This window comes from Lampetra planeri, chromosome 27, assembly GCF_965212315.1.
Source record: "Lampetra planeri chromosome 27, kcLamPlan1.2.h2, whole genome shotgun sequence".
Lineage (NCBI taxonomy): Eukaryota > Metazoa > Chordata > Hyperoartia > Petromyzontiformes > Petromyzontidae > Lampetra > Lampetra planeri.
In genome coordinates this window covers 7899239-7923458 of record NC_136133.1, presented here as the reverse complement: position 1 = coordinate 7923458, position 24220 = coordinate 7899239, and the positions used below count along the sequence as shown (strand labels likewise).

The following is a 24220-nucleotide window of genomic DNA, read 5'->3' as shown; positions in this document are numbered from 1 at the left end:
CCCCCATCCCCTGTGCCCCCCTCCACCCCCCCCAATCCCCCCGCCCCCCCCCCCCCCCCATCCCCTGTGCCCCCCTCCACCCCCCCAATCCCCCCGCCCCCCCCCCATCCCCTGTGCCCCCCTCCACCCCCACATCCCCCCGCCCCCCCCCCCCCCCATCCCCTGTGCCCCCCTCCACCCCCCCAATCCCCCCGCCCCCCCCCCAGGGTTCCGTTGCGCGGCGGCTGCGCGCGCGCTCCGGATTCAGTGCAACCCGGAAGTGGCGCGGCCGCTGGTGCCGCGCTAAGATGGCGGACGCGATGGCGCCCAAGCGCAAGTACTGCGTGAACTGCCTGGCGGACGCGACCGCGGTGCGCGTTCGCTGCGCCGACTGCCCCGACATCGAGCTCTGCCTCGAGTGTTTCGCGTCCGGGGCCGAGCTGGGCACGCACCGCCGCGGTCACGCCTTCAGGCTGGAGGACGCGGGCACCTTCCCGCTTTTTGACGGTGAGGCCTGCTCGCACCGCGTCTCCCCCCCTACCCCCCCCGTCTTGCCTGAGCGAGTCGGCCGCCTGTTTGGCGAGGGGACCCGGCCCGGGCTCGGGGCGCGGGAGGGTGGGGAGAGTCGCCCAGTGCTGCCAACTTCTTAAAAGCGGCGAGTGGCCAAAAGAACCAAAACAAGTCGCTAGGTGTCGCTGAAGACTTTTCTGATGTCAAAATGTCAGACTTGGATATCGTCACTTAAGCATAGTTCAGTCCTGTACGCTGGTACAGGAGATGCCAATAATCCTGTCATTGGACAATTCACGAGATAATTATAAGTTACCCATGCAGGTCTCAGAAGGGTTCTGTCAATAAAATAATTGCGGCCCGGGGTGTTGATGATTGCTGCTACGTTGCACACAGTAAACTCGTACAATGATTTTTGGCGTGTATTTGGAATCGCATGATGAGTCTGTGTGCGGTGTTGTGTTGAGCGGGCCCCAAAGTTTACATGGAGCGGCATTTACATTTTTTAGCAGGTAAGGCCCACTTTAGCTATATACAGTAGCTATTTTTCAGAAGCTATCTGGCCACAAATGATAGCCCAATGAAGTGGCTTATCAAGTGGAAATGTATAGCAGCCAAATACTCTAAAGGCGACCACGTGGAGAACATGCACACTCCAAATATACAGCAGGTTTGAGGGTCGGGCTCGAACCCACGACATCTTTTACACCAGGCGAGATAGTCAACGTCTCACCGCCTCGGCGCCCTTGTTTGAATTACTCACTGGGATTACACACAGCAGTAATCACAATTCGGCACCACCCTCCTGGAATAGTCTTGGGACTCGGTGAGGTCTTCCCGGGTAAACAAGCACATAATAAAACACAAGCCTTACTGCTGATGAGACCAATGTCTAAACTGGACTTGAAAGCCAATAGGCTGGTGGATTGAAACATTTGTATTTACACGTGGAAACGATGGGGTTTTGCGTACATTTTCTTAAACCTGGTTTCCTGTCAAGACACAATGTTATGTTATTGAACAGTGAACTGATGTAGGGATCCATGTAGGGATCCATAACACACACACGTGGAAACGCTCCTAAATCTTGTGTCCTCTCGTCCGATAAAAGTCGCGAGATTGTTTTCCTTTGACAGCCATTTGTCACTGCATCGTCAGCTATGGTCTACCCACTGCTGGATCAAGGCCTCTCCAATCCGCCGCCTCTCACGATCTCCTATTGCACCCCCCCCCTCCCTCCATGTGCTTAGACCCCGGTGCCCCGGGCCCCCGCGCCCCACCCTGGTCGTGCCTCGAGGAGCAGCAGCTGCTGGAGGCCGTTGAGCAGCACGGGCTGGGCAACTGGGCCGACGTGGGGGCCCACGTCAACGCCGCCTGGTGCTCCGCGATGGGGGGGCCCCACCGGCACGGGCGGGGGAGGGGGCCCCGGGCCCGGCGTGGGCGGCGGAGGAGGCAGCGGGGGAGGAGGGACCCCGACGGGGGCCGCGTCGGGCGGAGGGCCCGGCGCCCGCTCGCCCGCGGACGTGGCGCGCCACTTCATGGCGGCCTACGTGTACGGCAGCGTGGGGAGGGCCTGCGTGCCGGAGGTCATCCCCAACCGTGTGACCGACCACACTGCGGTGGGTGGAGCCGCGGCGGCACCGCCTCACACAGGGACTCACACAGAGACACATAGACTCACACAGGGACCCATAGACTCACACAGAGACCCATAGACTCACACAGGGACCGACACACACACACAGTGACCCATAGACTCACACAGAGACCCATAGACTCACACAGAGACCCATAGATTCACACAGAGACCCATAGACTCACACAGAGACCAATAGACTCGCACAGAGACCCATAGACTCGCAGAGAGGCCCATAGACTCACACAGAGACCCATAGACTCACACAGAGACCCATAGACTCACACAGAGACCCTTAGACTCACACAGAGACCCTTAGACTCGCACAGAGACCCATAGACTCACACAGGGACCCATAGACTCACACAGGGACCCATAGACTCACACAGAGACCCATAGACTCACACAAAGAGCCATAGACTCACACATAGACCCTTAGACTCACACAGAGACCCATAGACTCACACAGAGACCCATAGACTCACACAGAGACACATAGACTCACACAGGGACCCATAGACTCACACAGAGACCCATAGACTCACACAGGGACCGACACACACACACAGTGACCCATAGACTCACACAGAGACCCATAGACTCACACAGAGACCCATATATTCACCCAGAGACCCATAGACTCACACAGAGACCCATAGACTCACACAGAGACCCATAGACTCACACAGAGACCCATAGACTCACACAGAGACCCATAGACTCACACAGAGACCCATAGACTCACACAGAGACCCATAGACTCACACAGAGACCCATAGATTCACACAGAGACCCATAGACTCACACAGAGACCCATAGACTCACACAGAGACCCATAGACTCGCACAGAGACCCAAAGACTCACACATAGACCCTTAGACTCACACAGAGACACATAGACTCACACAGGGACCCATAGACTCACACAGGGACCCATAGACTCACACAGGGACCCATAGATTCACACAGGGACCCATAGACACACACAGGTACAACGACAATGACGACGATGTCTCCTTGTGCGTGTCCCCGCAGCCTGAGCCCCCCGTGGACCGTATGGGCGGTGGCTCGAGCTCCCCTCCGCCGCCGCCGGTGCCCCCCATCTCCGCGGAGGAGCAGCAGACGCTGGGGTACATGCCGCTGCGCGACGACTTTGAGATGGAGTTCCTCCCGCACGCCGAGACGCCCGTGTCCGAGCTGCCCTCCTTTGAGCCTGACGAGGTGGCGCTCGTCACGGAGACGGCCCGCTCCTCCTCATCCTCGTCGTCAGCAGCAGCCCTCGATCACCACGACGGCGCGCAGCTGCTGGAGCTGGAGCTGAAGATGGCGGTGGTGTGTGCCTACGTCCGCGCGCTGCACCAGCGCGAGCTGCGCAAGGCGGCGGCGCGCGAGTACGGCCTGGTGCAGGCCTTCTTCGGGCGGCCGTGCGCGCTGCAGGCCGCCTACGCCGCCACCACCGCCCAGGGCGCCGGCGCCAGCCCTCCCACGGCGGCCTCGGGCGGCGGGACCCAAGCGGCGGCGGCGGCGTCGCAGGAGCCGCCAGCCAAGCGCAAGATGGCCAAGGAGGAGAAGGAGCTGCTGCACAAGCTGCGGCCGCTGTGCCGCCTCGTGCCGGCGCGGGAGTTTGTGGAGCTGCTGGAGGGCGCACGGCGCGAGCGTTGCCTGCGGGAGCGCGTGCGCGAGCTGCAGCGTGCGCGTGCCCGCAGTGGGGTGCGCCGACTCGACGACTTTGCGGCGCTGCGCCGGAACAAGCGCCGCTTCGGACAGGCGCAGCAGCAGCAGCAGCAGCAGGGCGCCGGGTCGGGCACCAGCGGGCACAATGGGCGCGAGCGAGCGGACGCAGCGGCGGCCGACGCGGAGGCGGAGGACGCTTGTGGTTACGCCCGAGCTCTGTCGGAACGCGAGTCGGCGCTGTGCTCCTCTATGAACCTGTCGCCGGCGCGGTATGTCACCGCCAAGACCATCGCCGTGCTGCAGAGCTCCACGCACAGGCACGCGCGCAGGCTGCAGCAGCAGCAGGCGCAGCAGCAGCAGGTGCTGGGTCAGCAGCAGCAGCAGGGCAAGGGCCGCTCACAGGGAGCAGTGCCACTGGGACAAGGAGCGTTGCCGATGCTGCTGGAGAAAGCCGTGAGGAAGAAACTCATGGGGTTCCTCGGCCGCAGCGGCTGGGTCGGAGGGGCGGGGGGCAGGGAGGTGCTGTAAGTGGGGCACGAGGGTTGGGGGTTCGGCGTGAGAAGAGGGTGCACACGACCCCCTCGCTCGCACAGGGATGAAGACGGCGGAGCGAGGGCGTGAGATGGACGCATTTTAAACAATTCTGTCCCAAATTCCTTGCCCCCCCCCTCTACCCAGTGTCCCCCCACATCTCCGCATCCCCCGTGCCTCAACGTCTCAGCCGCGGTGGTCGTCGCGTTCAGGCCACTAGAGGCCTCCTCATCCTCCTGCCGAGTTCTGTTCAACGCGAGTCTCCAAATCTTCCCGCTGGAGACCTCCCCTAGACCCAGAGCGATTTACCGAGACCGATCTCTCATTCATAATTCTTGCTTCTCAGTAACTGACCATGAAGGTCACAGCACTGGTGGCACAGCAGGATAGGTGAGTGTCATTAGAAATCAGTTGGGGGGGGGGGGGGGGGTTATCTGTTATTAGAAATCAGTGGGGTACTGACAAACTGGTATTAACCGATTACTGTTATGCAGTTACCAGTTGCGCAAAAAACTGTTTACTACCGTTGCTACCCATGGATTTCCCCTCGCGTCCACGTTGCAAATCACAAATTACTCGAGGCGTGTCATCTACTCACAAATTTGTAATCGTTAACTATGTTACACACGTCCCATCATCCCTCCCTGGGGGGGGGGGGGCAAAAAAATGAGCACCGCTTTGTGTGCATCATAGGAATGTAGAATTTCCGCATATCGTCCGTTTTGCAAAATTGGCGTTGCGTAATGGCGGGTATCATTTCGCTCGTTAACGTTTTGTTGAAACGGTTAATTTCCTGCCAGAATATTTATTTCAATATCGAACTCTGTACATAGATACCCGTGACCCTTAAACCACGACTCCCGTTCACAGTCAGAGACAGCTTGACGATTATCACAAGAGGTGAAAGTTTTATTTTATTTTTTTACCCGTAACCAAATCTCGACTTCTTAGTCACGAACAACCCTATTGTGGCCTTAAATATATATCGTAGGTGACGTTCCCGGGAAACGACACTTGATCACAGCACACCGATAAGAGAGGCGAGAGAGAGAGCTGGGAGCCTGCACTACGTCCACTACGGGGCCCTGACGCACGTGACCGGTTTTGATTGGCAACGTCCAGGTTACCTTCCCGGCCACCCTCTCATACTCTCTCCGCCACCGACACGGCTATTTGATTGTGCATCGCTTGTGACCTTCGCTCGATTGTTTTTAAAGCAGGTGGGGGATTTGGCTCTGTGTTATTACCGTGTGCGCCAGTACACGAGACAAAGGTCCCCCATGTAGCCCACACAGGCTTCTGGGGTAAGTGCTCTTAGCGAGGAGCACTGGGCAAAGGCATGGTGGTGCGGCACACACGAGGAGTGGGGGTGGTGTGACCAGCACCACGCCCGGGTCTGCCACGTTTGTCTCCTCGGAAATGTTTACTACACACCACACTCGGGTACTACTTTCAAGGCTGAGTCGACCTCGGGGGTAGATTGGTTCTGATGTCACCGGGTATTGAACTCTAGCAAACCTTGATTCGAGTGCGGTGCGCTAACGACTGCGCCGTTCCCCACTGCTTATACAAAGATCGACACACGTGCACACTTAGACGCAGAGAAATAACACGTTATGTAAAATAAGAGGTTTTTGTACAGTTAATAAGAATAAAGGATGATTTAGATGTTTCAGCAGACTCTTCTTCTGGTTAGATATTGTCGACTGTTCAATGTCAACACACCAACACAATATTCAACTGCAGTTCTCCACTGGCGGCAATTCCACCACAGCGCGTGTGTCCGGCTAGTTGCACCATCATCTGTATCCACGCGTGAACACATGCACAAGACATCTACACATATACAAACCTTAACCCAACACTGAGTAGCGGGTGTTGCAAGGCCTGGCTGAAGATTTATTAGAAAATTGTATCACAAATTGAGTGGGCTCAAAAAGGGGCCCAAACATCAAACTGCCAGGAACAAACAGCACTCTCACGAGTTGTAACACGTTTCTTGAACAGAGCATGGTTATGATTGTAAGAGTTTGGGAAACAGGATGATTGCGAGAGGAATTCCCAAAGTGGCGCAGCTTGAGGAAAACACAGACGGACGTGAACTGCAGTGTGGTGCGTGTGTGCGAGAGTGGATGAGAGCGTGGGTCGAATGAGGTATCCGGCGTAGAATATGAACCGTGTCACGAGGCAAACAAAGGTGGCCGGGTATGGTGTTGGACACCCATAGCCCCCCACCCCCCCCTCATGTTGGCCTTCATAGGTGCTCGCTAACAGCACTTGCCCCAAAAGGCTGCTCAGGCCATTGCTTCCAGATGACGCTTCTTGAGCAGCAGCAGCCGTGGCTCCAGCGAAGCCGAGGGACATCACAAGCGAGGCCGGGGCCGGGCTCCCCGCAGCTCAAGGCAGCTCGCCGATCCGTGAGTGAAGTGATCGTACGCGCCGCAGACACGGACATGCTGTAGCAGCAACGCTTCCCCCGGACATGATGGGGCAGCTGCGAGTGGCTGGACGGTCACGCCGCCGTGAGATTCTCGAATATGAAAATATAGATATCCCCCCACCCCCCACCACTACTATTAACAAACATTAACCGCTCCCCACGACCGTAACAAACATTACCGTTCACCCAACCCACTTTACCCTCACAAATTACGTGCCGTAAACCAAAACTGCATTATGAACCCCAATATCGGCTGGGAACACCAGCAGGCGTTAAGCCGTGGCTGATGAGGCTGCAGTCGACGATGTTGCCACGGTGCGGGAGAGCTCCACCGACCGCCACAGCGCGCGGATGTTCCCCTCGCCGAATCCGCGGTTTCCGTGGCGACTGATGAGCTCCAGAAAGCACGAGTCCGGCCCAAAGAGTGGCAGACAGAATACCTGCAGCAGATACCTGTGCCCGGAGACACAGCACGGGGAGACGGGGTCAAGGTTGATCATCAGCATCATCATCAGCAGCATCAGCAGCATCAGTATCAGCAGCAGCATCATCAGCAGCATCATCATCATCATCAGCAGCAGCATCATCATCATCATCAGCAGCAGCAGCATCATCATCATCAGCAGCATCATCATCAGCAGCAGCAGCATCATCAGCATCATCATCAGCAGCAGCAGCATCATCAGCAGCAACAGCATCAGCAGCATCATCATCATCATCAGCAGCATCATCATCGTCATCACTACCCCCACCACCACCACCCCGTACTCACCGGGAGGACAGTGTGGTGGCGGTGTGGTTGTTGTCGTTGTAGGGTTCAGAGGAGTCGATGAGAATGCCGTGAGATTTCAGTGGATCCATGTCCAGGCCCGAGAAGTCCACTCCACTCAGCTGCTCTCACACAAACACAAAGACAAAGGTCCCCCGTATAGCCTGAACAGACTCTTTGGGGAAAGTTCTGTTAGCGAGCGCATTGAAGGGGGGCAACATGGCACATGAGCAGGTGGTATGGGCAGAACCAGGCCTGGCCGCCTTTGTCTCCCCAGTGCCGATGTTTATTTCACAGCACCAGGTGCTCATTTCAGGCACAGTCGTCCCTATGGTGGCCGTAAACAGGAATAGAATTTGGGTCGCTAGATTTATAGCAGTGGGCTCACCACCGCGCCACCTCGTGTGTGTGTGAAAATATAGCTCGCACAATCCAGCCTGGTTAAACCCAGGATGAATCGTAGGCAAGCCAGCCTGAATGTTTCTAACCAGCGAAGATGTTCCATAAGGGGGGTCCCAACGTTTCACAAGCATAGAGGAGGGCATGGCTGTGGCCTAGAAAACCCGAAGCTTACTGTGGAGCGACAGACCAGGTAGCTTACACACAGCGTTATGCAGCAGATAAAAAGATAGTGCCGCTCGACTGATTCGGAGTGAGACCTCTGCTGTCAAACCGGAGCTAGTCATAAGCACACTGCTCAGGTATGGAAACTTTTCAACTCTTCACAACTACCCCATTACCAATAGGGAGTTGAGGGGGTGGAGTGTTTGATAATGCAAAATACCCAGGCAGGTGCTTCGCACACTCCAGGTCAAGCAGCAGCACCTCCAACTCCTCTTCTGAGTGAGCAGCGAACACCAGATCATCAGCATACATAACATGGTTGACCAATAGGTAGCCATCCCTTGACCGCACCCGGGCATCGGTCAGCCTCCCATTATATCTGTACCAGATGGAGATTCCTCCGGTACAGCCATGGAAGGCTTCTTGAACTCCGTGCTCGAAAAATGTTAAGTAATGTAGGCACCAGAAAAAAAAATCTCTGTTGCACCCCAACATAAACAGGCAATGGCTTAGACTCTCGGCCACGTACCTGGGCCTGGCCATCATCATGAAGGTCATTAATGATTATGAGCCGAGAGTCAGGGGCTCCGAAAGCACGAAGAACAACCCAGAGCACAGGCCTATTGATGGTTGGCATATTCTTTGGTCTTTTGGTATAGTCACGAATATTAATTCCTGCAGTCACGAAAGCTTTAAGTCAAGATTTGGTGCCATAGGACTTGACCAGGTCAATAAAGCAGAGATGAAAGTCCTTTTGCAATTGCTTCCATCTGAGCTGTCGCAGACGGACAGAGAATATGGCATCTGTGCAGGACTGCCCTGGGCGAAATCACATTGGGCTCCGCAAGCCTCTCCTCAGCATGCCTGGCAAAGCGGTGTTGAATAATCATTTCCAAGACCTGTCCCAGCACGCTGAGGAAGGAGATGCCCCTGTAGTTCTGACAGTCTGTGCACTCCCCATTCTTAAAGAGGGGGACCACCAGGGAGCCCTTCTAATCCTGCATAACCCATCCAGTGGTCCAGACTGTTATGATGATGTCATATAGGGCAATCTGCATACAAATGCCACCCTCCCTCAGCAGTTTGCTTGGGAGATCATCTCTGCCTGGCACTTGTCCTGGTCTCAGACTCTGGATCGCCGACTGTAATTCAACAGATGGCACTTAGGCCAGACACTCACAGGGAGTGACTATTTCTTCCAATATTTGAGGCACGACAGCCTCAGCAGGATCATCCCCACTGTACCCCATGATGTTTTCTGGACTGAGGTATTTCCCCTCCCCCAAGACGTCACAGAAATGCTCACCAAACCTGAAAGCCTGTTCCTGGGGGTCAGATCAGATCAGTAAAGAGTGATTTATGACCACGGGCTACTGAGGCAGATTCCATCTCCGCAGCAACCCATGACCATCACTCATGTTTGCAGCGCCACAAGGCTCTCCAAACCTCCGAGCGAAAGCTGCAGTCAGCCTCATTCTCCGACATGGGAGTGGGCCTGTTGCTTTTCTCAGCCAGCCCGAATACCTCCATCAGCCAGGGTTTCGCAGGAGGTTTGGACCACGTACCCAGAGGAGCCATTGCAGCTGCATGAGCCACAGTCCTAAACCTCCCCCTTGGCATGTTAAGCTTTTGTTCGGCCGCATAGAGGGTGCTAGCTGCATGATGGACACCCACCACCGGAGTGGAAGAATAGCAGGCGCATCTTACAGATGACAAGTCGATGGTCATTGGGTAGATCAGCTCCACGGTAGGTCCTGGTGTCAAATACATGGGCCTGCATCATATAGTCCAGCAGATGTTCTTGCTTGGACCTGGCATGCATCCATAGTCTTTTTGTGGATGCACCGATGCCGGAACAGCGTGTTGCTAACTACAAGCCCATGGGATGCATAGAAGTCTAGCAGCTTCCTACTGTTGTTACTGAGATAATCTGGCCCATTCCTTCCAATCACTAGATGTGAACGATTTGGGGATAATATCTAATTGCGATTTCTTGACAGATATTGCAATTTGATTTGCGATAAATTTTTTTAAGTCAAGCTTCAGTTCAATATTCACTGTAATAGATTTAAAACATGTGATGGAACATTAACACATGATACCATCAAAATATGAACTGCTCTATATATTCTAATGCAAGGATGAGAACTGAAAAAATATTAATTGCTTCTAACATGTATTTATTTAAATGTTTTAATTGAAATAGAACAATCAAAATAGAACAATTGTTAAGTTAAATAAATAAAGTTTAAATAATAAAGAAAGAAAACAACTCCAATAAGAAAGTAACGGGACTTTTCAAATCGCAAAAAAATCGCAGCCTTTGCGATTTGCTAATCGCATTGTTTCAATTTGCGATTTCGATTTGAAATCGATTAATCGTTCAGCCCTCCCAATCACTGCAGCCCAGGTGCAAGTGTCATCACCTACTCAGGCATTAAAGTCACCCAACAGGATGACTATCCCGAGGGGCCATAGAAGGCATCTCACTCATCGGCGATGCCTGCATACCTCCGCTGATCTTAATCGTCGGAGGGGGTGTAAGCAACCACCACCATTCCTTACCTCCCCCATTGATCAGGTCAGCCGACAGCAGCCTGGGGCTTACAGCTCCCCACGCCTCACCACCACGCTCCCATGCCCCCTGCATTATTTTGTTCAGAAAAAGAGCCACTCCCTGTTGTTTGGCTGTCTCCTGTCCCATGTAGAAGACTGTGCTCCCCTCATTGTAACTGGAGCCAGAACCAGTCCACTGGACGTCCCCACATATATATACAGACTAACAACAAAAAAACTAATATCCAACCATATAGCCGGAACAGACTTTTGGGGCAAGTGCTGTTAGCGAGCACCTATGAAGGCCGGCACGGCACACGAGGGGGTGGGCGGCCAGCACCACGCCCGGCCACCTTTGTCTCCCTAGTGGCGATGTTTACACATCGCACCAGGTACTCATTTGAGGCTGAGTCGACCAAGGGGAAGCCCAGGACCGGCTCAGATAATCGTTACTGATGTTGGCCGTGAGCGGCAATCCAACTCGGGTCGCCGGGTTTGTAGTGCAGAGCACGCAGCACGCTAACCGTTGCACATCCACTACGCACATGTATATAATACACGCGCATATACAGTGGCAGTGATGTTACTACAGCACTTGTGCTAAGCCAAGTGTACCTTAACATCAAATAAAGACAAACATCCCCCATATGGCCTTCAACAGACAGTTGTAAAGTGTGCTGTGTAGTAAGTGGTGTCTGTGGGATGGTGCGTATAGCGTGGTGTGTATAGTGTGTTGTGTAGTAAGTGGTGCGTGTGGTGTCTGTGAGATCGTGTGTGTGGTGTCTGTAGGATGTTGCGTATTGTGCGGTGTGTATAGTGTGTTGTGTATAGTGTGTTGCGTATAGTGTGGTGTGTATAGTGTGTTGTGTAGCAAGTGGTGCGTGTGGTGTCTGTGGGATGGTGCATATTGTGCGGTGTGTATTGTGTGGTGTGTATTGTGCGGTGTGTATAGTGTGGTGTGTATTGTGCGGTGTGTATAGTGCGGTGTGTAGCGAGTGGCGTGCATAAGATTTGGTGTGCAGTGAATGGTGGCTCGTGAGCGGTTTGGCAAGTATGGTGTCTGTGATGTGTATTGAGTGGTGTGTAGTGAACTTAACTAAACCATTTTTATTTTATGTACCAGGGAAAACCCACGGAGTTATTAGCTCTTTTTCAGAGGTGACCTGGCAGAAAATGAGAGCTCAACGAAGTGGCTTATCATGCGGAAATTTACAGCAACCAAATCATCTAAACGTATGTCGATTCTAAATGTGGAGGGAAAAACCGGAGGACACAGAGAAAAATCCACGCGACCACGGGTAGAGAGAGAGAGAGAGAACACGCCGACTCCAATGATACAGCAGCAGGCGTCAGGGGCGGGATCGAACCCACGACCTCCTGCATAACAGGCGAGCATCTCGCCCTCGGTGTGGTGAGAAGACGGTGTGGGGTGGATGGAGTGGCGAGGAGTGAACGGTGTGTGGTGTGGCCACGTGTGGCGTGGTGTGGCCGCCCGTACGTGCGAGTAGTAGGCGGGGGGCGGGCTGTAGAAGGCCACGCCGCTGTCGCTGAGCGCGCGTGCGCACCGTGCAATGTCTGCCGTGTGCAGCCCCACGTGCTGCACGCCGGGACCGCCCTGCGTCTCCAAGAACGCGTCCACCTGGTTCGGGCCTGCACACCATACACACCACACCGTACACACCACACCGTACATACCACACCATACACATTACACACCACACCATACACATTACACACCACACCATACACATTACACACCACACCATACACACCACACCATACACATTACACACCACACCATACACACCACACCATACACATTACACACCACACCATACACATTACACACCACACCATACACACCACATCATACACATTACACACCACACCATACACCTCACACCACACACATTACACACCACACCATACACCATACACACCACACCATACACATTACACACCATACACACCACACCATACACACCACACCATACACACCACACCATACACATTACACACCACACCATACACCATACACACCACACCATACACATTACACACCACACCATACACACCACACCATACACACCACACCATACACACCACACCATACACACCACACCATACACACCACACCATACACACCACACCATACACATTACACACCACACCATACACATTACACACCACACCATACACCATACACACCACACCATACACCATACACACCACACCATACACATTACACACCACACCATACACACCACACCATACACACCACACCATACACACCACACCATACACATTACACACCACACCATACACACCACACCATACACATTACACACCACACCATACACACCACACCATACACATTACACACCACACCATACACACCACACCATACACATTACACACCACACCATACACACCACACCACACACATTACACACCACACCATACACACCACACCATACACATTACACACCACACCATACACACCACACCACACACATTACACACCACACCATACACACCACACCATACACACTACACACCACACCACGCCGTGGTGATGTGGCTATCACCGTGGTGATGGTGGTGGTGGGGTGGCCAGGAGACCACTGCTCACCGTGTCCAGGCAGCGACTCGCTCAACACCATCTTGAATCCGCGCCCCTCCTGCGCAGCCCCAACTCCGAGGTCGATGGCCCTCAATTTCAACCCGACGCCCCCGCCGTCCAGCACAAACCCGCCGTGCTCCGTGTCCTCTCTGCACGCACGCACAGACGCGCGCGCCACGGACACCACACGTACACGCACATCCACACACACGCGCGGATACACATACACCACATACACTCGCTTACCTACTCCACTAATACACACCATGTACACTTTCTAGATTTGAAGCTTTCGTGACTGCAAGGATTCATACTCTTAGGCTTTTTCGGTAAAGTCACGTGGGTAGAAAATAAAATTAATAGAAGTACTTGCAGTCACGAAAGCTTCAAATCTAGAATGAATACCCTCTACGGGAAGGAATTTCACATATCTGTACTTCTATTAATTTAATTTTCATTTTTTACCTACGTGACTTTACCGAAAAAGCCTAAGAGTACCATGTGCACTCTCATACACACCACGTTCACCTCACGCTCACTCTCTCCCACTCGCGCACTCTCACACTCAAACACTGTCACGCACTCGCACAAGACAAAGAACCTCTGTACAGCCTAAACAGACTGTTGGGGCAAGTGCTGTTAGCGAGTACCTACGAAGTACCACACCCATCCACCTTTTCTTTCTAGTGGCGATGTTTTACATATCGCACCAGGTATACACATACCACGGGCATACCACATACACAAAACGTACACCACACACACTCACAAATCACACAAACACACACCGATGCACACTCGCTCTCTCGCACTCTGATACTCGCTCCTCACTTGTTGATGGGCGTTCTCTGGAACCCCAGGTGGGTGGTGTACCAGGCCATGGCATCACGCGATGACCCATGAGCACATGCCAAGGTCACGTGATCCACGTGGCTCAAGTGGTCCTCACCAGCCTGCACCAACACGTTACCAACACGTTAACAACACGCTAACAACACGCTAACAACACGCTAACAACACGCTAAAAAACAAGCGAGTGTCACGTTACCAACACACGACAGACCTGTTATCAACAAGATATCGACACGCTACCAACATCTTAACATGCTAGTGTCACATTACCAACACATTACCAATACATGTCCCCACGTATCATCCCCACGTGTCCGCCCTCGCATGTCCCCACGCCCCCCCCCCCCCCCGTGTCCCATCCCCCATGTCCCACCCCCCGTGTCCCATCCCACGTGTCTCCCCCCCCGTGTCTCACCCCCCGTGTCCCACCCCCGCGTGTCCCATCCCACGTGTCTCCCCCCCCGTGTCTCACCCCCCGTGTCCCACCCCCGCGTGTCCCATCCCACGTGTCTCCCCCGCGTGTCCCCCCTGCGTACGTCCCGTACCGGTCGCTGTATGTGGGCCCACTCGGGGGTGGAGGTAAACCCGGGGAGGGCGGCCGTGGGGGGGTGTGGAGGGGGGCGCGAGAGCAGCGTGTGACGCACGCCCCCCACGCACGACGCCACCACGGCGTAGCGCACATCTGCACACCACGGGACACCACAACCCAACATGACACGCCACGTCACATCTCACTCAGATTCAGCCGAGCGGCATTATCTTTTCGTCGGATCTGTAACGCTGTGGGAGCCACGTGGCCTGACACTCTACACGAAGCTTCGGGTCTTCTAAGCCACAGCTATACCCTCCCTTCTCTATGTGTGTTGAACTTCTTTCGAACCGTACGTAACCAACCGTGCTAATCGGAGGTGCGAGGGAAGGACAGCAAATTAAACATAAAAAGCAGTTCTAAAGAAACGAGTTTTAAATTTAGATCTAAAAGTTCAGAGCTCCAGTGACTTCCTAATATCGAGAGAGCGTTCCAGACGGCCACAGAAGCACATCTGAAAGTGCGCGATGCAGTGACCGTCTTTGTTCGACGGTTATCCAAAAGCCACTGAGAGGGTGATGATGGTTTATGCTCCTTGACAAGATCATCAAGGTATTGGGGTTCATTTGCGGCAAGCACTGTGTGTGTAATGAGTGCGACCGTATAATGTTTTCATTCGGAAAACGGAAGCCAATGCAGCTAAGCAAGCACCGGACGGACATGGTCGGATTTAGCACACAACATACAAGCTCGTGGAGCTGGTCGACTTTCCTGACGTCGACCTAATGCTTCTCGGTCAGCAGTTGGTCCACTTCGGCAGGGAGATAGAGAAGGACGAGCTATTGAAGAATGTGGGCACGCTCCCTGAACTGTCGGTCATGCTGGTGCAGACCGACTGGCCGGCTACCACCTTGTCTACCGATTGCTGCGGCTGATACTGACGTTGTCGGCGGCGACAGCCAGCGTCCTGAAAATCATCAAGACGCGTTTGCGCACCGCAATGGGCTCCGACTACCTCAATGACGCCATGCTGCTGTATGTCGAGAAGGAGACTGCTGCGACGGTGACGAACGATCAAATCACGTCACACTACTTCCAGGCCATGCGCCATCGCCGCACACGCGTCGAATAAAAAGCAAGGGACAAGTCCTTACTTATCGTAATAGGTTTTTACCCTTTCAACTGGTACAAAAACTGACACCTTTATACAAGGCATCATGTTTGCAATAACCACAACACAAGCAGTCAAAATGCAAACAAAAAGAAACAACTCTGATAATGATAATGATATGCACTGTCCTTGAAGTTGATTGGTCCACACCCGAGACAGCTTTTCTTGTCTCCATTGTCCTTACTTACTAACAACTCCTATCATTTTTCATTGCTGGAGGGGTTGCCCCTCCACCTGAAAATCCTGGCTCCGCCTCTGCTCGTAGAGGAGGCTCATGAAGGATGCTCCTGGACAGTTGGAGGCAGTCGCCCTCAAGCAGCAACGGAGGGCGGAGGAGCGACGCTCATAATGAGCGGAGCACCAAGCGGCTAAAATACACCAAATTAAGCTGAAACTAAAGTCAACTATTTTTGTATCTTACCAGGTAAGGCCCACTGGGCTATGAAGCTCTTTTTCAAAAGCAACCTGGCCACAAACGATAGCTCAACGAAGTGGCTTATCACGTGGAAATTTATAGAAGGCAAGTAATCTAAAAGCATGTTTCTAAATGTGGAGGGAAAAACCGGGGGAACCACAGAAAAATCCATGTGATTAATGGCAAAACATACAAACTCCAAATATAGAAGCATCAGGGTCGGGATCGACCCCACAACTTACTACATATACGAGGTGATGTAGTTAACATCTCGACACCGTGGTGCACAGTTAGTGCAGTGGAGAGCACAGCTGGTGCATCTGCCAATCATTCCAGCCAGTCAACCCATAGCACCTGGTACTGGCCCCGTGACCTCCTGCCTGGCACAAGCGCCGTGTTCATGTTCAACACAATTAATTGGTGAACGGCGGGTGCTGTTGTTAGGACACACACCAGAGGTCGCAACCGGGTACCCGATACCCATACCCTACCCGATACCCGGTCGGGTACAGGTAGCCGTTTATGACCCTGGTGCGGCCCGGTACGGGTACGGGTAGGCCGTGAGTCACTGGTGAGTAACCATTTGTCACTCATTTCGGGTAGAGTACGGGTACCCGTTTGCGACCCTGGTGCGGCCCGGGTACGGGTAAGGAATCAAAACCTGTTTGCGACCTCTGACACAGACACACACACAGAGACACACACACAGACACACACACAGAGACACACACAGACACACACAGAGACACACACACGCACACACACAGAGACACACACACACAGAGACACACACACACAGAGACACACACACACGCGCTGTGAGCGTCACAAACCTGGTTGTGTGGCCGAGGCGGCGCGGGGCTGAACCAGAACCCGAACCCCGGAGTTTTCCAGGGAGCGTACGAGGGAGCATAAATCCACACCTGCACACACCTACAAAGATAAAGGCACCCCGTTTAGCTCACACATGCGGCCGGGCCAAGTACGGATAGCAGGTTGCAACTATGAAGGCTGGCATGGCACACGAGGGGTTGGTGTGGTCAGAACCGCGCCCGCTAGCCTGTCTCCCCAGTGGCGATGTTCACACATCACATGAGGCACTCATTGGAGGCCGAGTCGACCTAGGGGAGGGCTCAGGACCGGTTCAAACAATCGCCGTCACTGTTATTGGTCGTGAGCGGGAATCGAACTCTGGTGACCAGGTTCGTAGTGCAGCACTATCCGCTGCACTACCACTTCCCACACACACAGATATCCCCTGTGTGACCTACATAGGCTGTTGTAATACATAAATGTTTAATGAGTGTGTGTGGGAGCGGTAGTGTAGCGGTTAGCGCGCTGCGCTACGAACCTGGCGACCTGGGTTCGATTCCCGTTCACGGCCAACACCGGTGATGATTATCTGCACTGGTCCTGGGCCTCCCCTAGGTCGACTCAGCCTCAAATACGTACCTGATGCTGTGTGTAAACGTTGCCACTAGGAAGAAAAAAGTTGCCAGGTGTGGCGCTGACCACCCACCCCCCCTTGTGTACCGTGCCGTCCTTCATGGGTGCTCGCTAACAGCACTTGTCCCAACAGTCTGTTAACGTTTCGATTTAAAGCTTTCGTGACTGCAGGGATTCATCTTCTTGGTTCTTTCGGTAAAGTCACGTAGAAGGGAAATAATAAAATAATACACATAAAACATAATAAAATAAAATTCTCACGACGTATCGGCCACAACAACAGCGCTCCAATCGACAGCAGCGCTCCAATCGACAGCTTGTGTTGTGGCCGAAACGTCGTGAGAATTTTATTTTATTATGTTTTATTTTTATTATTTTATTATTTCCCTTCTACGTGACTTTACCGAAAGAACCAAGAAGATGAGTCTATAAACGCTATACTTTGTCTTTGATGATGCTGGTGGTGGAAGTGATGATGATAGTGATATTGGTTGTAATGATGATTGTGGTGGTGGTGATATTCTCACCTCCAGGGCGATGTTTGACACAGAGCCGGTGAGCGAGGTGTGTGGGGTGAGCGCGTCGTACAGCAGACCCTCCTCGCCATCCTCGGGGTAAGCGTTCGGCACCGATTCCTGTGCCAGGATAGGTGCACACTCATCTTCAACACAAATACATTGCTGCTGCTGCTGCTGCCATCAGTAATGTTACGATTCATCGTTGACTTTCTGGTCATCTGGTCGGATTTGTGTCGTATGTAACCCTACACCATCCAACACAGGCAAAACACTTAAATTATCCCGTGCATAAGCATCTACGGTATGTGTGGGGTGTGTGTGTGCACAGTGCATGTGGTATGTATGGCGTTGATAACGTGTATACTGTGCGTGGTGTGTGTGTGGTGTGTGTGTGGTGTGTGTGTGGTGTGTGTGTGGTGTGTGTGTGATGTGTGTGTGGTGTCTGTGTGGTGTGTGTGCACAGTGCATGTGGTATGTATGGCGTTGATAACGTGTATACTGTGCGTGGTGTGTGTGTGGTGTGTGTGTGGTGTGTGTGTGGTGTGTGTGTGGTGTGTGTGTGGTGTGTGGTGTGTGTGTGGTGTGTGTGCACAGTGCATGTGGTATGTATGGCGTTGATAACGTGTATACTGTGTGTGGTGTGTGTGTGGTGGGGGGAGCGGTGGTGCAGTGGTTAGTGCGCCCTGCGCGACAAACTCAGCGACCAGATTTCGATTGCCGCTTACAAACAACAACCGGCGAATATTTCAACTGGTCCTGGGCCTCCCCCCTAGGACAACTAAGCCGTAAACGAGTACCTGGTGTGATGTGTAAACATCACCACCAGGGAGACAAAGGCGGCCGGGGGTGGTGCTGGCCACCTACCCCCCTTCGTGTGTCGTACCAGCCTTCATAGGTGCTACTCACCAACAGCATTTGCCCCAACAGTCTATTAAGGCTATCCGTGGCATCTTTATCCTTGGTGTGTATGGTATGGTGTGTGGTGTGTACGTGCTGTGGTGTGGAGTGTGTATGGTGTCGTGTATGGTGTAGTGTATGGTTTGGTCTGTGTGGTGTGTGCGTGTCATGCGAGTTCTCTCACCTCTGAGTTGATATCGCTGATAATAAAGGCAGCATCTCCCTGCCTCAGTGCCCATTGACGACACACTCCCATCCCAGTCCTACAGCGCACAAAGACAAAGATCCCCCGTATAGCCTTAACAGACTGTAGGGGCAAGTGCTGTTTGCGAGCACCTATGAAGGCCGCAACAGTACACGAGGGGGTGGGTGGCCAGCACCACGCCCGACCGCCTTTGTCTCCCCAGTGAGCGATGTTTACACACTGCACCAGGTACTCATTTGAGGCTGAGTCGACCTAGGGGAGGCGCGGAACCGGTTCGGATAACCGTCACTGGTGTTGGCCGTGAGCGGGAATCGAACGCTGTGGTCGCCGGGTTCATAGCGCAGCATAGCGCTAACCGCTACACTACCGCTCCCCAGCGCACCCACACCATGTCACAGCACACACCACATCACAAACACACATACCACGTGATTCCTCAACACAGTTGTTTTCCCCTCTGATTTCTATTTGCTTTGGATTGCTGCACTTGATTTGTTCTGCGTGCACTCGTACAATTAAGACCCTTCTCGTGGCATTCTCGAGTTTTCACCCAGAATCTACCCCGACCCTTGACCCGCCCCACTACCCCATCCCCCCACTACCCTCCCTCTCAGTTATACCACTCAAACCCTCCCCTCTCTATCCCCCCCCCTAAAATAAAATGTTTCGCTCCAGATGATCGCTGCAAAGTATGACCTGTGTTCTGATCTAGTGTGCTGATCTTAAAGGTGCATTGAAAAATTATGATACTCCGATTGATGCTCCTGCTGTTGTGGAGTTACTCATGCAGCCAGCTGTGGCTGCAGGGTTTTGGTAGTACATGTTTATTGTCGTTTATTGTGAAAATTCCGTCACAGTTCCTATGATCACTGTTTCATGGCTTTATTTTGGTGATTTCGAAAAGTTTACTGGTTTGGCCATGTTTGTTTGTTGTAGTACAGAGTAAGACTGATGGCCTTAATCTAAGTTGTCTTGTGGTTGTTGTTGTTTGACTTGCATCCCACCGGGATTTTTGCACACAGCGCTGGTGTACGGTGCTTTTTCTGCAATATTTTTCCGTCTTTTCTTGTATTTTCTGTTTGCACTTAGTCACATATTCACTTTAAGATGTTTTCTTGTTCATGTTTTTTGTTTGTTGCGGTTGCACCCGATTCAAGAGCCCAATGGCTCACAGGGCTATACCTAATACATGAACTTAAACTACCCCCACGTCTCCCACGACCCCGCTTGCCTGGCAGCACGTGCTCCGGTCACGTGGAAGCGGTACTTGGTCACGAGGTCCGTGGCCACGGCGCGTGCGTCCCGCGCTCGCACACCCAGATGGCTCACACGCGACACAACGCGGGACGCCACGTTCGAGATCATGATGGCAACCTGCGGGGGGCAGGGCGGGCGGGCGGGGGGGGACAGAATCAGAATAAATATTAATCTCGGAGGAATCTGATGAGCTATGAAGCTCTTTTTCACAGTTATCCGGTAGGGATGGGTCAGACAGTTACAACAGCAAACAATACATAAGCATGATAGGCATGCAAAGTACTGTATAGGAAAGGTAAGCTGGTCACTAAAAATAAATGAATAAAATTACATAAAGTATAATAAGTACAAATTGCAAAAGACGGAGGGGGGGCATCGTGACCACCAACATGGCCACAGAGCAATGACTAAAGATAAAGATCCCCCGTGTAGACTTCAACAGACTGTTGGGGCAAGTGCTGTTAGCGAGTAGCACCTATGAAGGCCAGTAAGGCAGACGAGGGGGCCAGTAGCCAACGCCACACCCGGCCGCCTTCAACTCCAACAGTGCTGATGTTTTACACACCACACCAGGTGCTCGTTTAAGGCTGGGTCGACCTGGGAGAGACTCAAGACCAGTTCGAATATTCACTGCTACTTGTTTTGGTCGCGAGCGGAAAATCTAATTTGGGTCGCTGGGTTTGTGGCGCAGTGCGCCAAACCACTGCACCGCCACTCCCCACTATCGCCACGACCTCCAACAACATCATCACTGACGCACTGGTGTGTGTGATCACCAAGATGGCCACCACGACTAACAACATGTCCAATGATGCCACCACTGAGACTTCTTGCTCTCTTTTAGCCCCCCCCCCCTTCCAATACGTTATCATGCGCACCAACAGGGACTTGCACACAAACACGTCCACGTCGACGTCACACCTCGTGCTCTCTTTCAGCCCCGCCCCCCCCCCTCCCGATACGTTCCTTTCATTGGCTACCACATTCTGATAAGCTCCCCCCCCCCTCTCCTCCCCCTTAACTTGTATTTAAGAACTTGCATCTTGGAATCCCTGCCTCACTTGATACAGCAAATCTGGCTGTGACGGTCCCACCTGATGACGGAGACTTGTGTTGCCTCCGAAACGTCCGTGATTTTTATTAATTTATTTTTATTAATTTTAATTTAAATTTTTTACCTACGTGACTTTACCGAAAAAACTAAGAGTAAATACCACTGAGGCCAGTGTGATCACCAAGATGGCCACCATCGCCAGCAATGTCAACTCCCACAACAGCCAACACAGCGACACCGACATGGCCACGAACGTGACCACGATCATGACTGTTGTGAGGGTGTTCAATTAGCGGCGTTCTAACGTCAATGATATGAACAAGCCTAAGATTCCACTGAAAGTCCACGGTCTGCTGTCAACTCGACTGAAGGAAACAAAATACGAACTAAACACCACTACATCAGACCCTACACCATGGATGGAGCTTGCGGGGGGTACGGTGGGGTAACGCCCCTCCCAAACTCCACGTCTTTATTAATTTATTTTCAGTAGTTACAATTAAGATTGAACAGAACTTAATGTGAGGGAACCCCTGCACCCCCGCCAAATATAGAAGTCAAACTCCACCTATGGCCTACACCCTTTGACACTTCTCTCTCCCCTCACGCACCTTACCCCCTCTCTAATCTTACAAAGATCCCACATAAAGCCTTGATATTTACGCGTGTCCTCCCCACGCCTGACGCCTTGAGATTTTGTTGTGCACGAGGTGACTAAATAGTGGAAATTCGAACAAACAGCTCCAATTTCGCCCAGACGCTGGCACGGGTTGTGTCTGATGTGGTGCGCAGACAATTTGTTTTACTATTATTTTTATTTTACCAGGTAAGGCCCACTGAGCTTCATAGATATTTTTCAGAAGCAACCTGGCCACAAATGATAGCTCCTACACAAAAGCAAAGTTTGTGGGGAATAATAGCCATTTTCTATACTTTTGATGCATAAGCAATTAGAAAATAACACTTACTACCCAGGAACAAAAATCGTGTTACATCGTGAAACAAGTAATACATCGTTTAGTTGCATGCCTATTCAGGTTACATGATGTTAATTTAACTTGTAACCAACCCAATCGGTAACATGTATTGCATATTTCAGATTAACATAATCAATTGTAATTTACACGATTACATTTAACCCCCCACACCCTCGAATTTACAATTTTATCTCAATTACAATCCATTGTATCGATAAAAATGTATAAGCATTTAGAAAACAATCGACCCAATCGTTTGCGGTAAACGCTGCGAGAGACCGTGAGAGAGAATCAAACTTTAAGAAACGCACAGCGAGTTGGGGCTGACTCGAGATCAGAACTTTTCGTTAAGGACTTTCAACATAGAGGCCAGGAAAACCACAAAGAATACGAGGAAGATCACGAATCCCCCTCCCACACTCAATGGCCGAATTAATTAGGGCCCAATCTCAGCTCAGAGACGAGGAAAAATCATACACACGGACATGGGATCCATTCCTACACCTTAGATCAGTCTTAAATACCTGAACCTTCGAACAGTTTAAATTTCGATTTAAAGCTTTCGTGACTGCAGGGATTCATCTTCTTGGATCTTTCGGTAAAGTCACGTAGAAGGGAAATAATAAAATAATAACAATAAAACTCACACGAAACGTCGTGAGAATTTTATGTTATATTTTTATTATTTTATTATTTCCCTTCGACCAGTGTTAAACACCTGAATCTTAGATCGTAGTTTAAATACCTGAACATTTGGCCAGTGTTAAATACCTGAACCTTAGATCGATGTTTAAATACCTGAACTTTCGACCAGTGTTAAACACCTAAAACTTTAGATCGATCTTAAACACCGGAACCTTTGACCAGTGTTAAATACCTGAACTTTCGAACAGTGTTAAACACCTACTCTTAGGTTTTTTCGGTAAAGTCACGTAGGTAAAAAATTAAAATAAAATAATTATAAATGAAATAACTAAATTAAATTACGTGATTACATTTAGTTATTTCATTTATTATTATTTAATCTTATTATTATTATTATTTCACCTACGTGACTTTACCGAAAAAACCTACGAGTATGAATTCTTGCAGTCACGAAAGCTTCAAATCTAGTGTTAAACACCTGAACTTTAGATCGATCTTAAACACCTGAACTTTAGATCGATCTTAAACACCTGAACCTTAGACCACTCTTAGACACCTGAATCTTAGACGATGAGAACCTGGCCAACGCCCCGTGTCCCGCACTTGCTCCGACGACGACTCCGGCGTTATCGATGCGGCCCCCAGAGCGTCTGCGTTGTTGCAATGTGCGATGCAGGTGAGCGTGTGGAGGAATTTAAAAAACAATGTTTGTCGTCGGACAGATGGATAGACGGCACCGCCTTTCTCGCTCTCCCCCTTTTTTTGTTGTTGAGAAGGAAGAGGACGCAGCAACGTGTTACTACACGCGTTGTTGATTTATAGCAACAAGTTGATTATTTATCTTCTTGGTTCTTTCGGTAAAGTCACGTGGAAGGGAAATAAGAAAATAATAAAAAGAAAACATAATAAAATAAAATTCTCTTCGTGAGAATTTTATTAGAATAAAAATAAAACATAATAAAAGAAAATTCG

The 24220-nt window shown here is 51.7% G+C and overlaps 2 protein-coding genes across 2 annotated transcripts; one reads left to right on the top strand and one right to left on the bottom strand.

Moving 5' to 3' along the window:
* Positions 1-230: 230 nt before the first annotated feature.
* LOC144728108 (transcriptional adapter 2-beta-like) lies at positions 231-6005 on the top strand. Its single transcript, XM_078607395.1, is given in 4 exon segments — positions 231-486; positions 1740-1879; positions 1881-2108; positions 3161-6005. Coding segments are annotated over 4 exon segments (1734 nt in total). The 5' UTR covers positions 231-287; the 3' UTR covers positions 4328-6005.
* HPDL (4-hydroxyphenylpyruvate dioxygenase like) lies at positions 5224-23327 on the bottom strand. The gene is made up of 11 exons (XM_078607396.1): positions 23322-23327; positions 20547-20689; positions 19295-19373; positions 18223-18330; positions 17083-17182; positions 14680-14816; positions 14114-14235; positions 13292-13431; positions 12158-12309; positions 7543-7661; positions 5224-7223 (listed from the first exon to the last, which is right to left on the bottom strand). Exons 2-11 carry the CDS (start codon positions 20678-20680, stop codon positions 7043-7045), a joined length of 1272 nt encoding a protein of 423 aa, XP_078463522.1. The 5' UTR covers positions 20681-20689; positions 23322-23327; the 3' UTR covers positions 5224-7042.
* Between the last annotated feature and the right edge of the window lie 893 nt (positions 23328-24220).

What these genes read in the sequence shown, in the direction of transcription:
- HPDL (XM_078607396.1), bottom strand. Translation starts at nt 20,680, where the DNA reads ATGATCTCGAACGTGGCGTCCCGCGTTGTGTCGCGTGTGAGCCATCTG. An exon ending in TGTCAAACATCGCCCTGGAG is followed by an intron (nt 17,183 to 18,222) that starts GTGAGAATATCA and finishes TTATCTTTGTAG; the next exon opens with GTGTGTGCAGGTGTGGATTT. An exon ending in CAGAGAACGCCCATCAACAA is followed by an intron (nt 13,432 to 14,113) that starts GTGAGGAGCGAG and finishes GCGTGCGTGCAG; the next exon opens with AGAGGACACGGAGCACGGCG.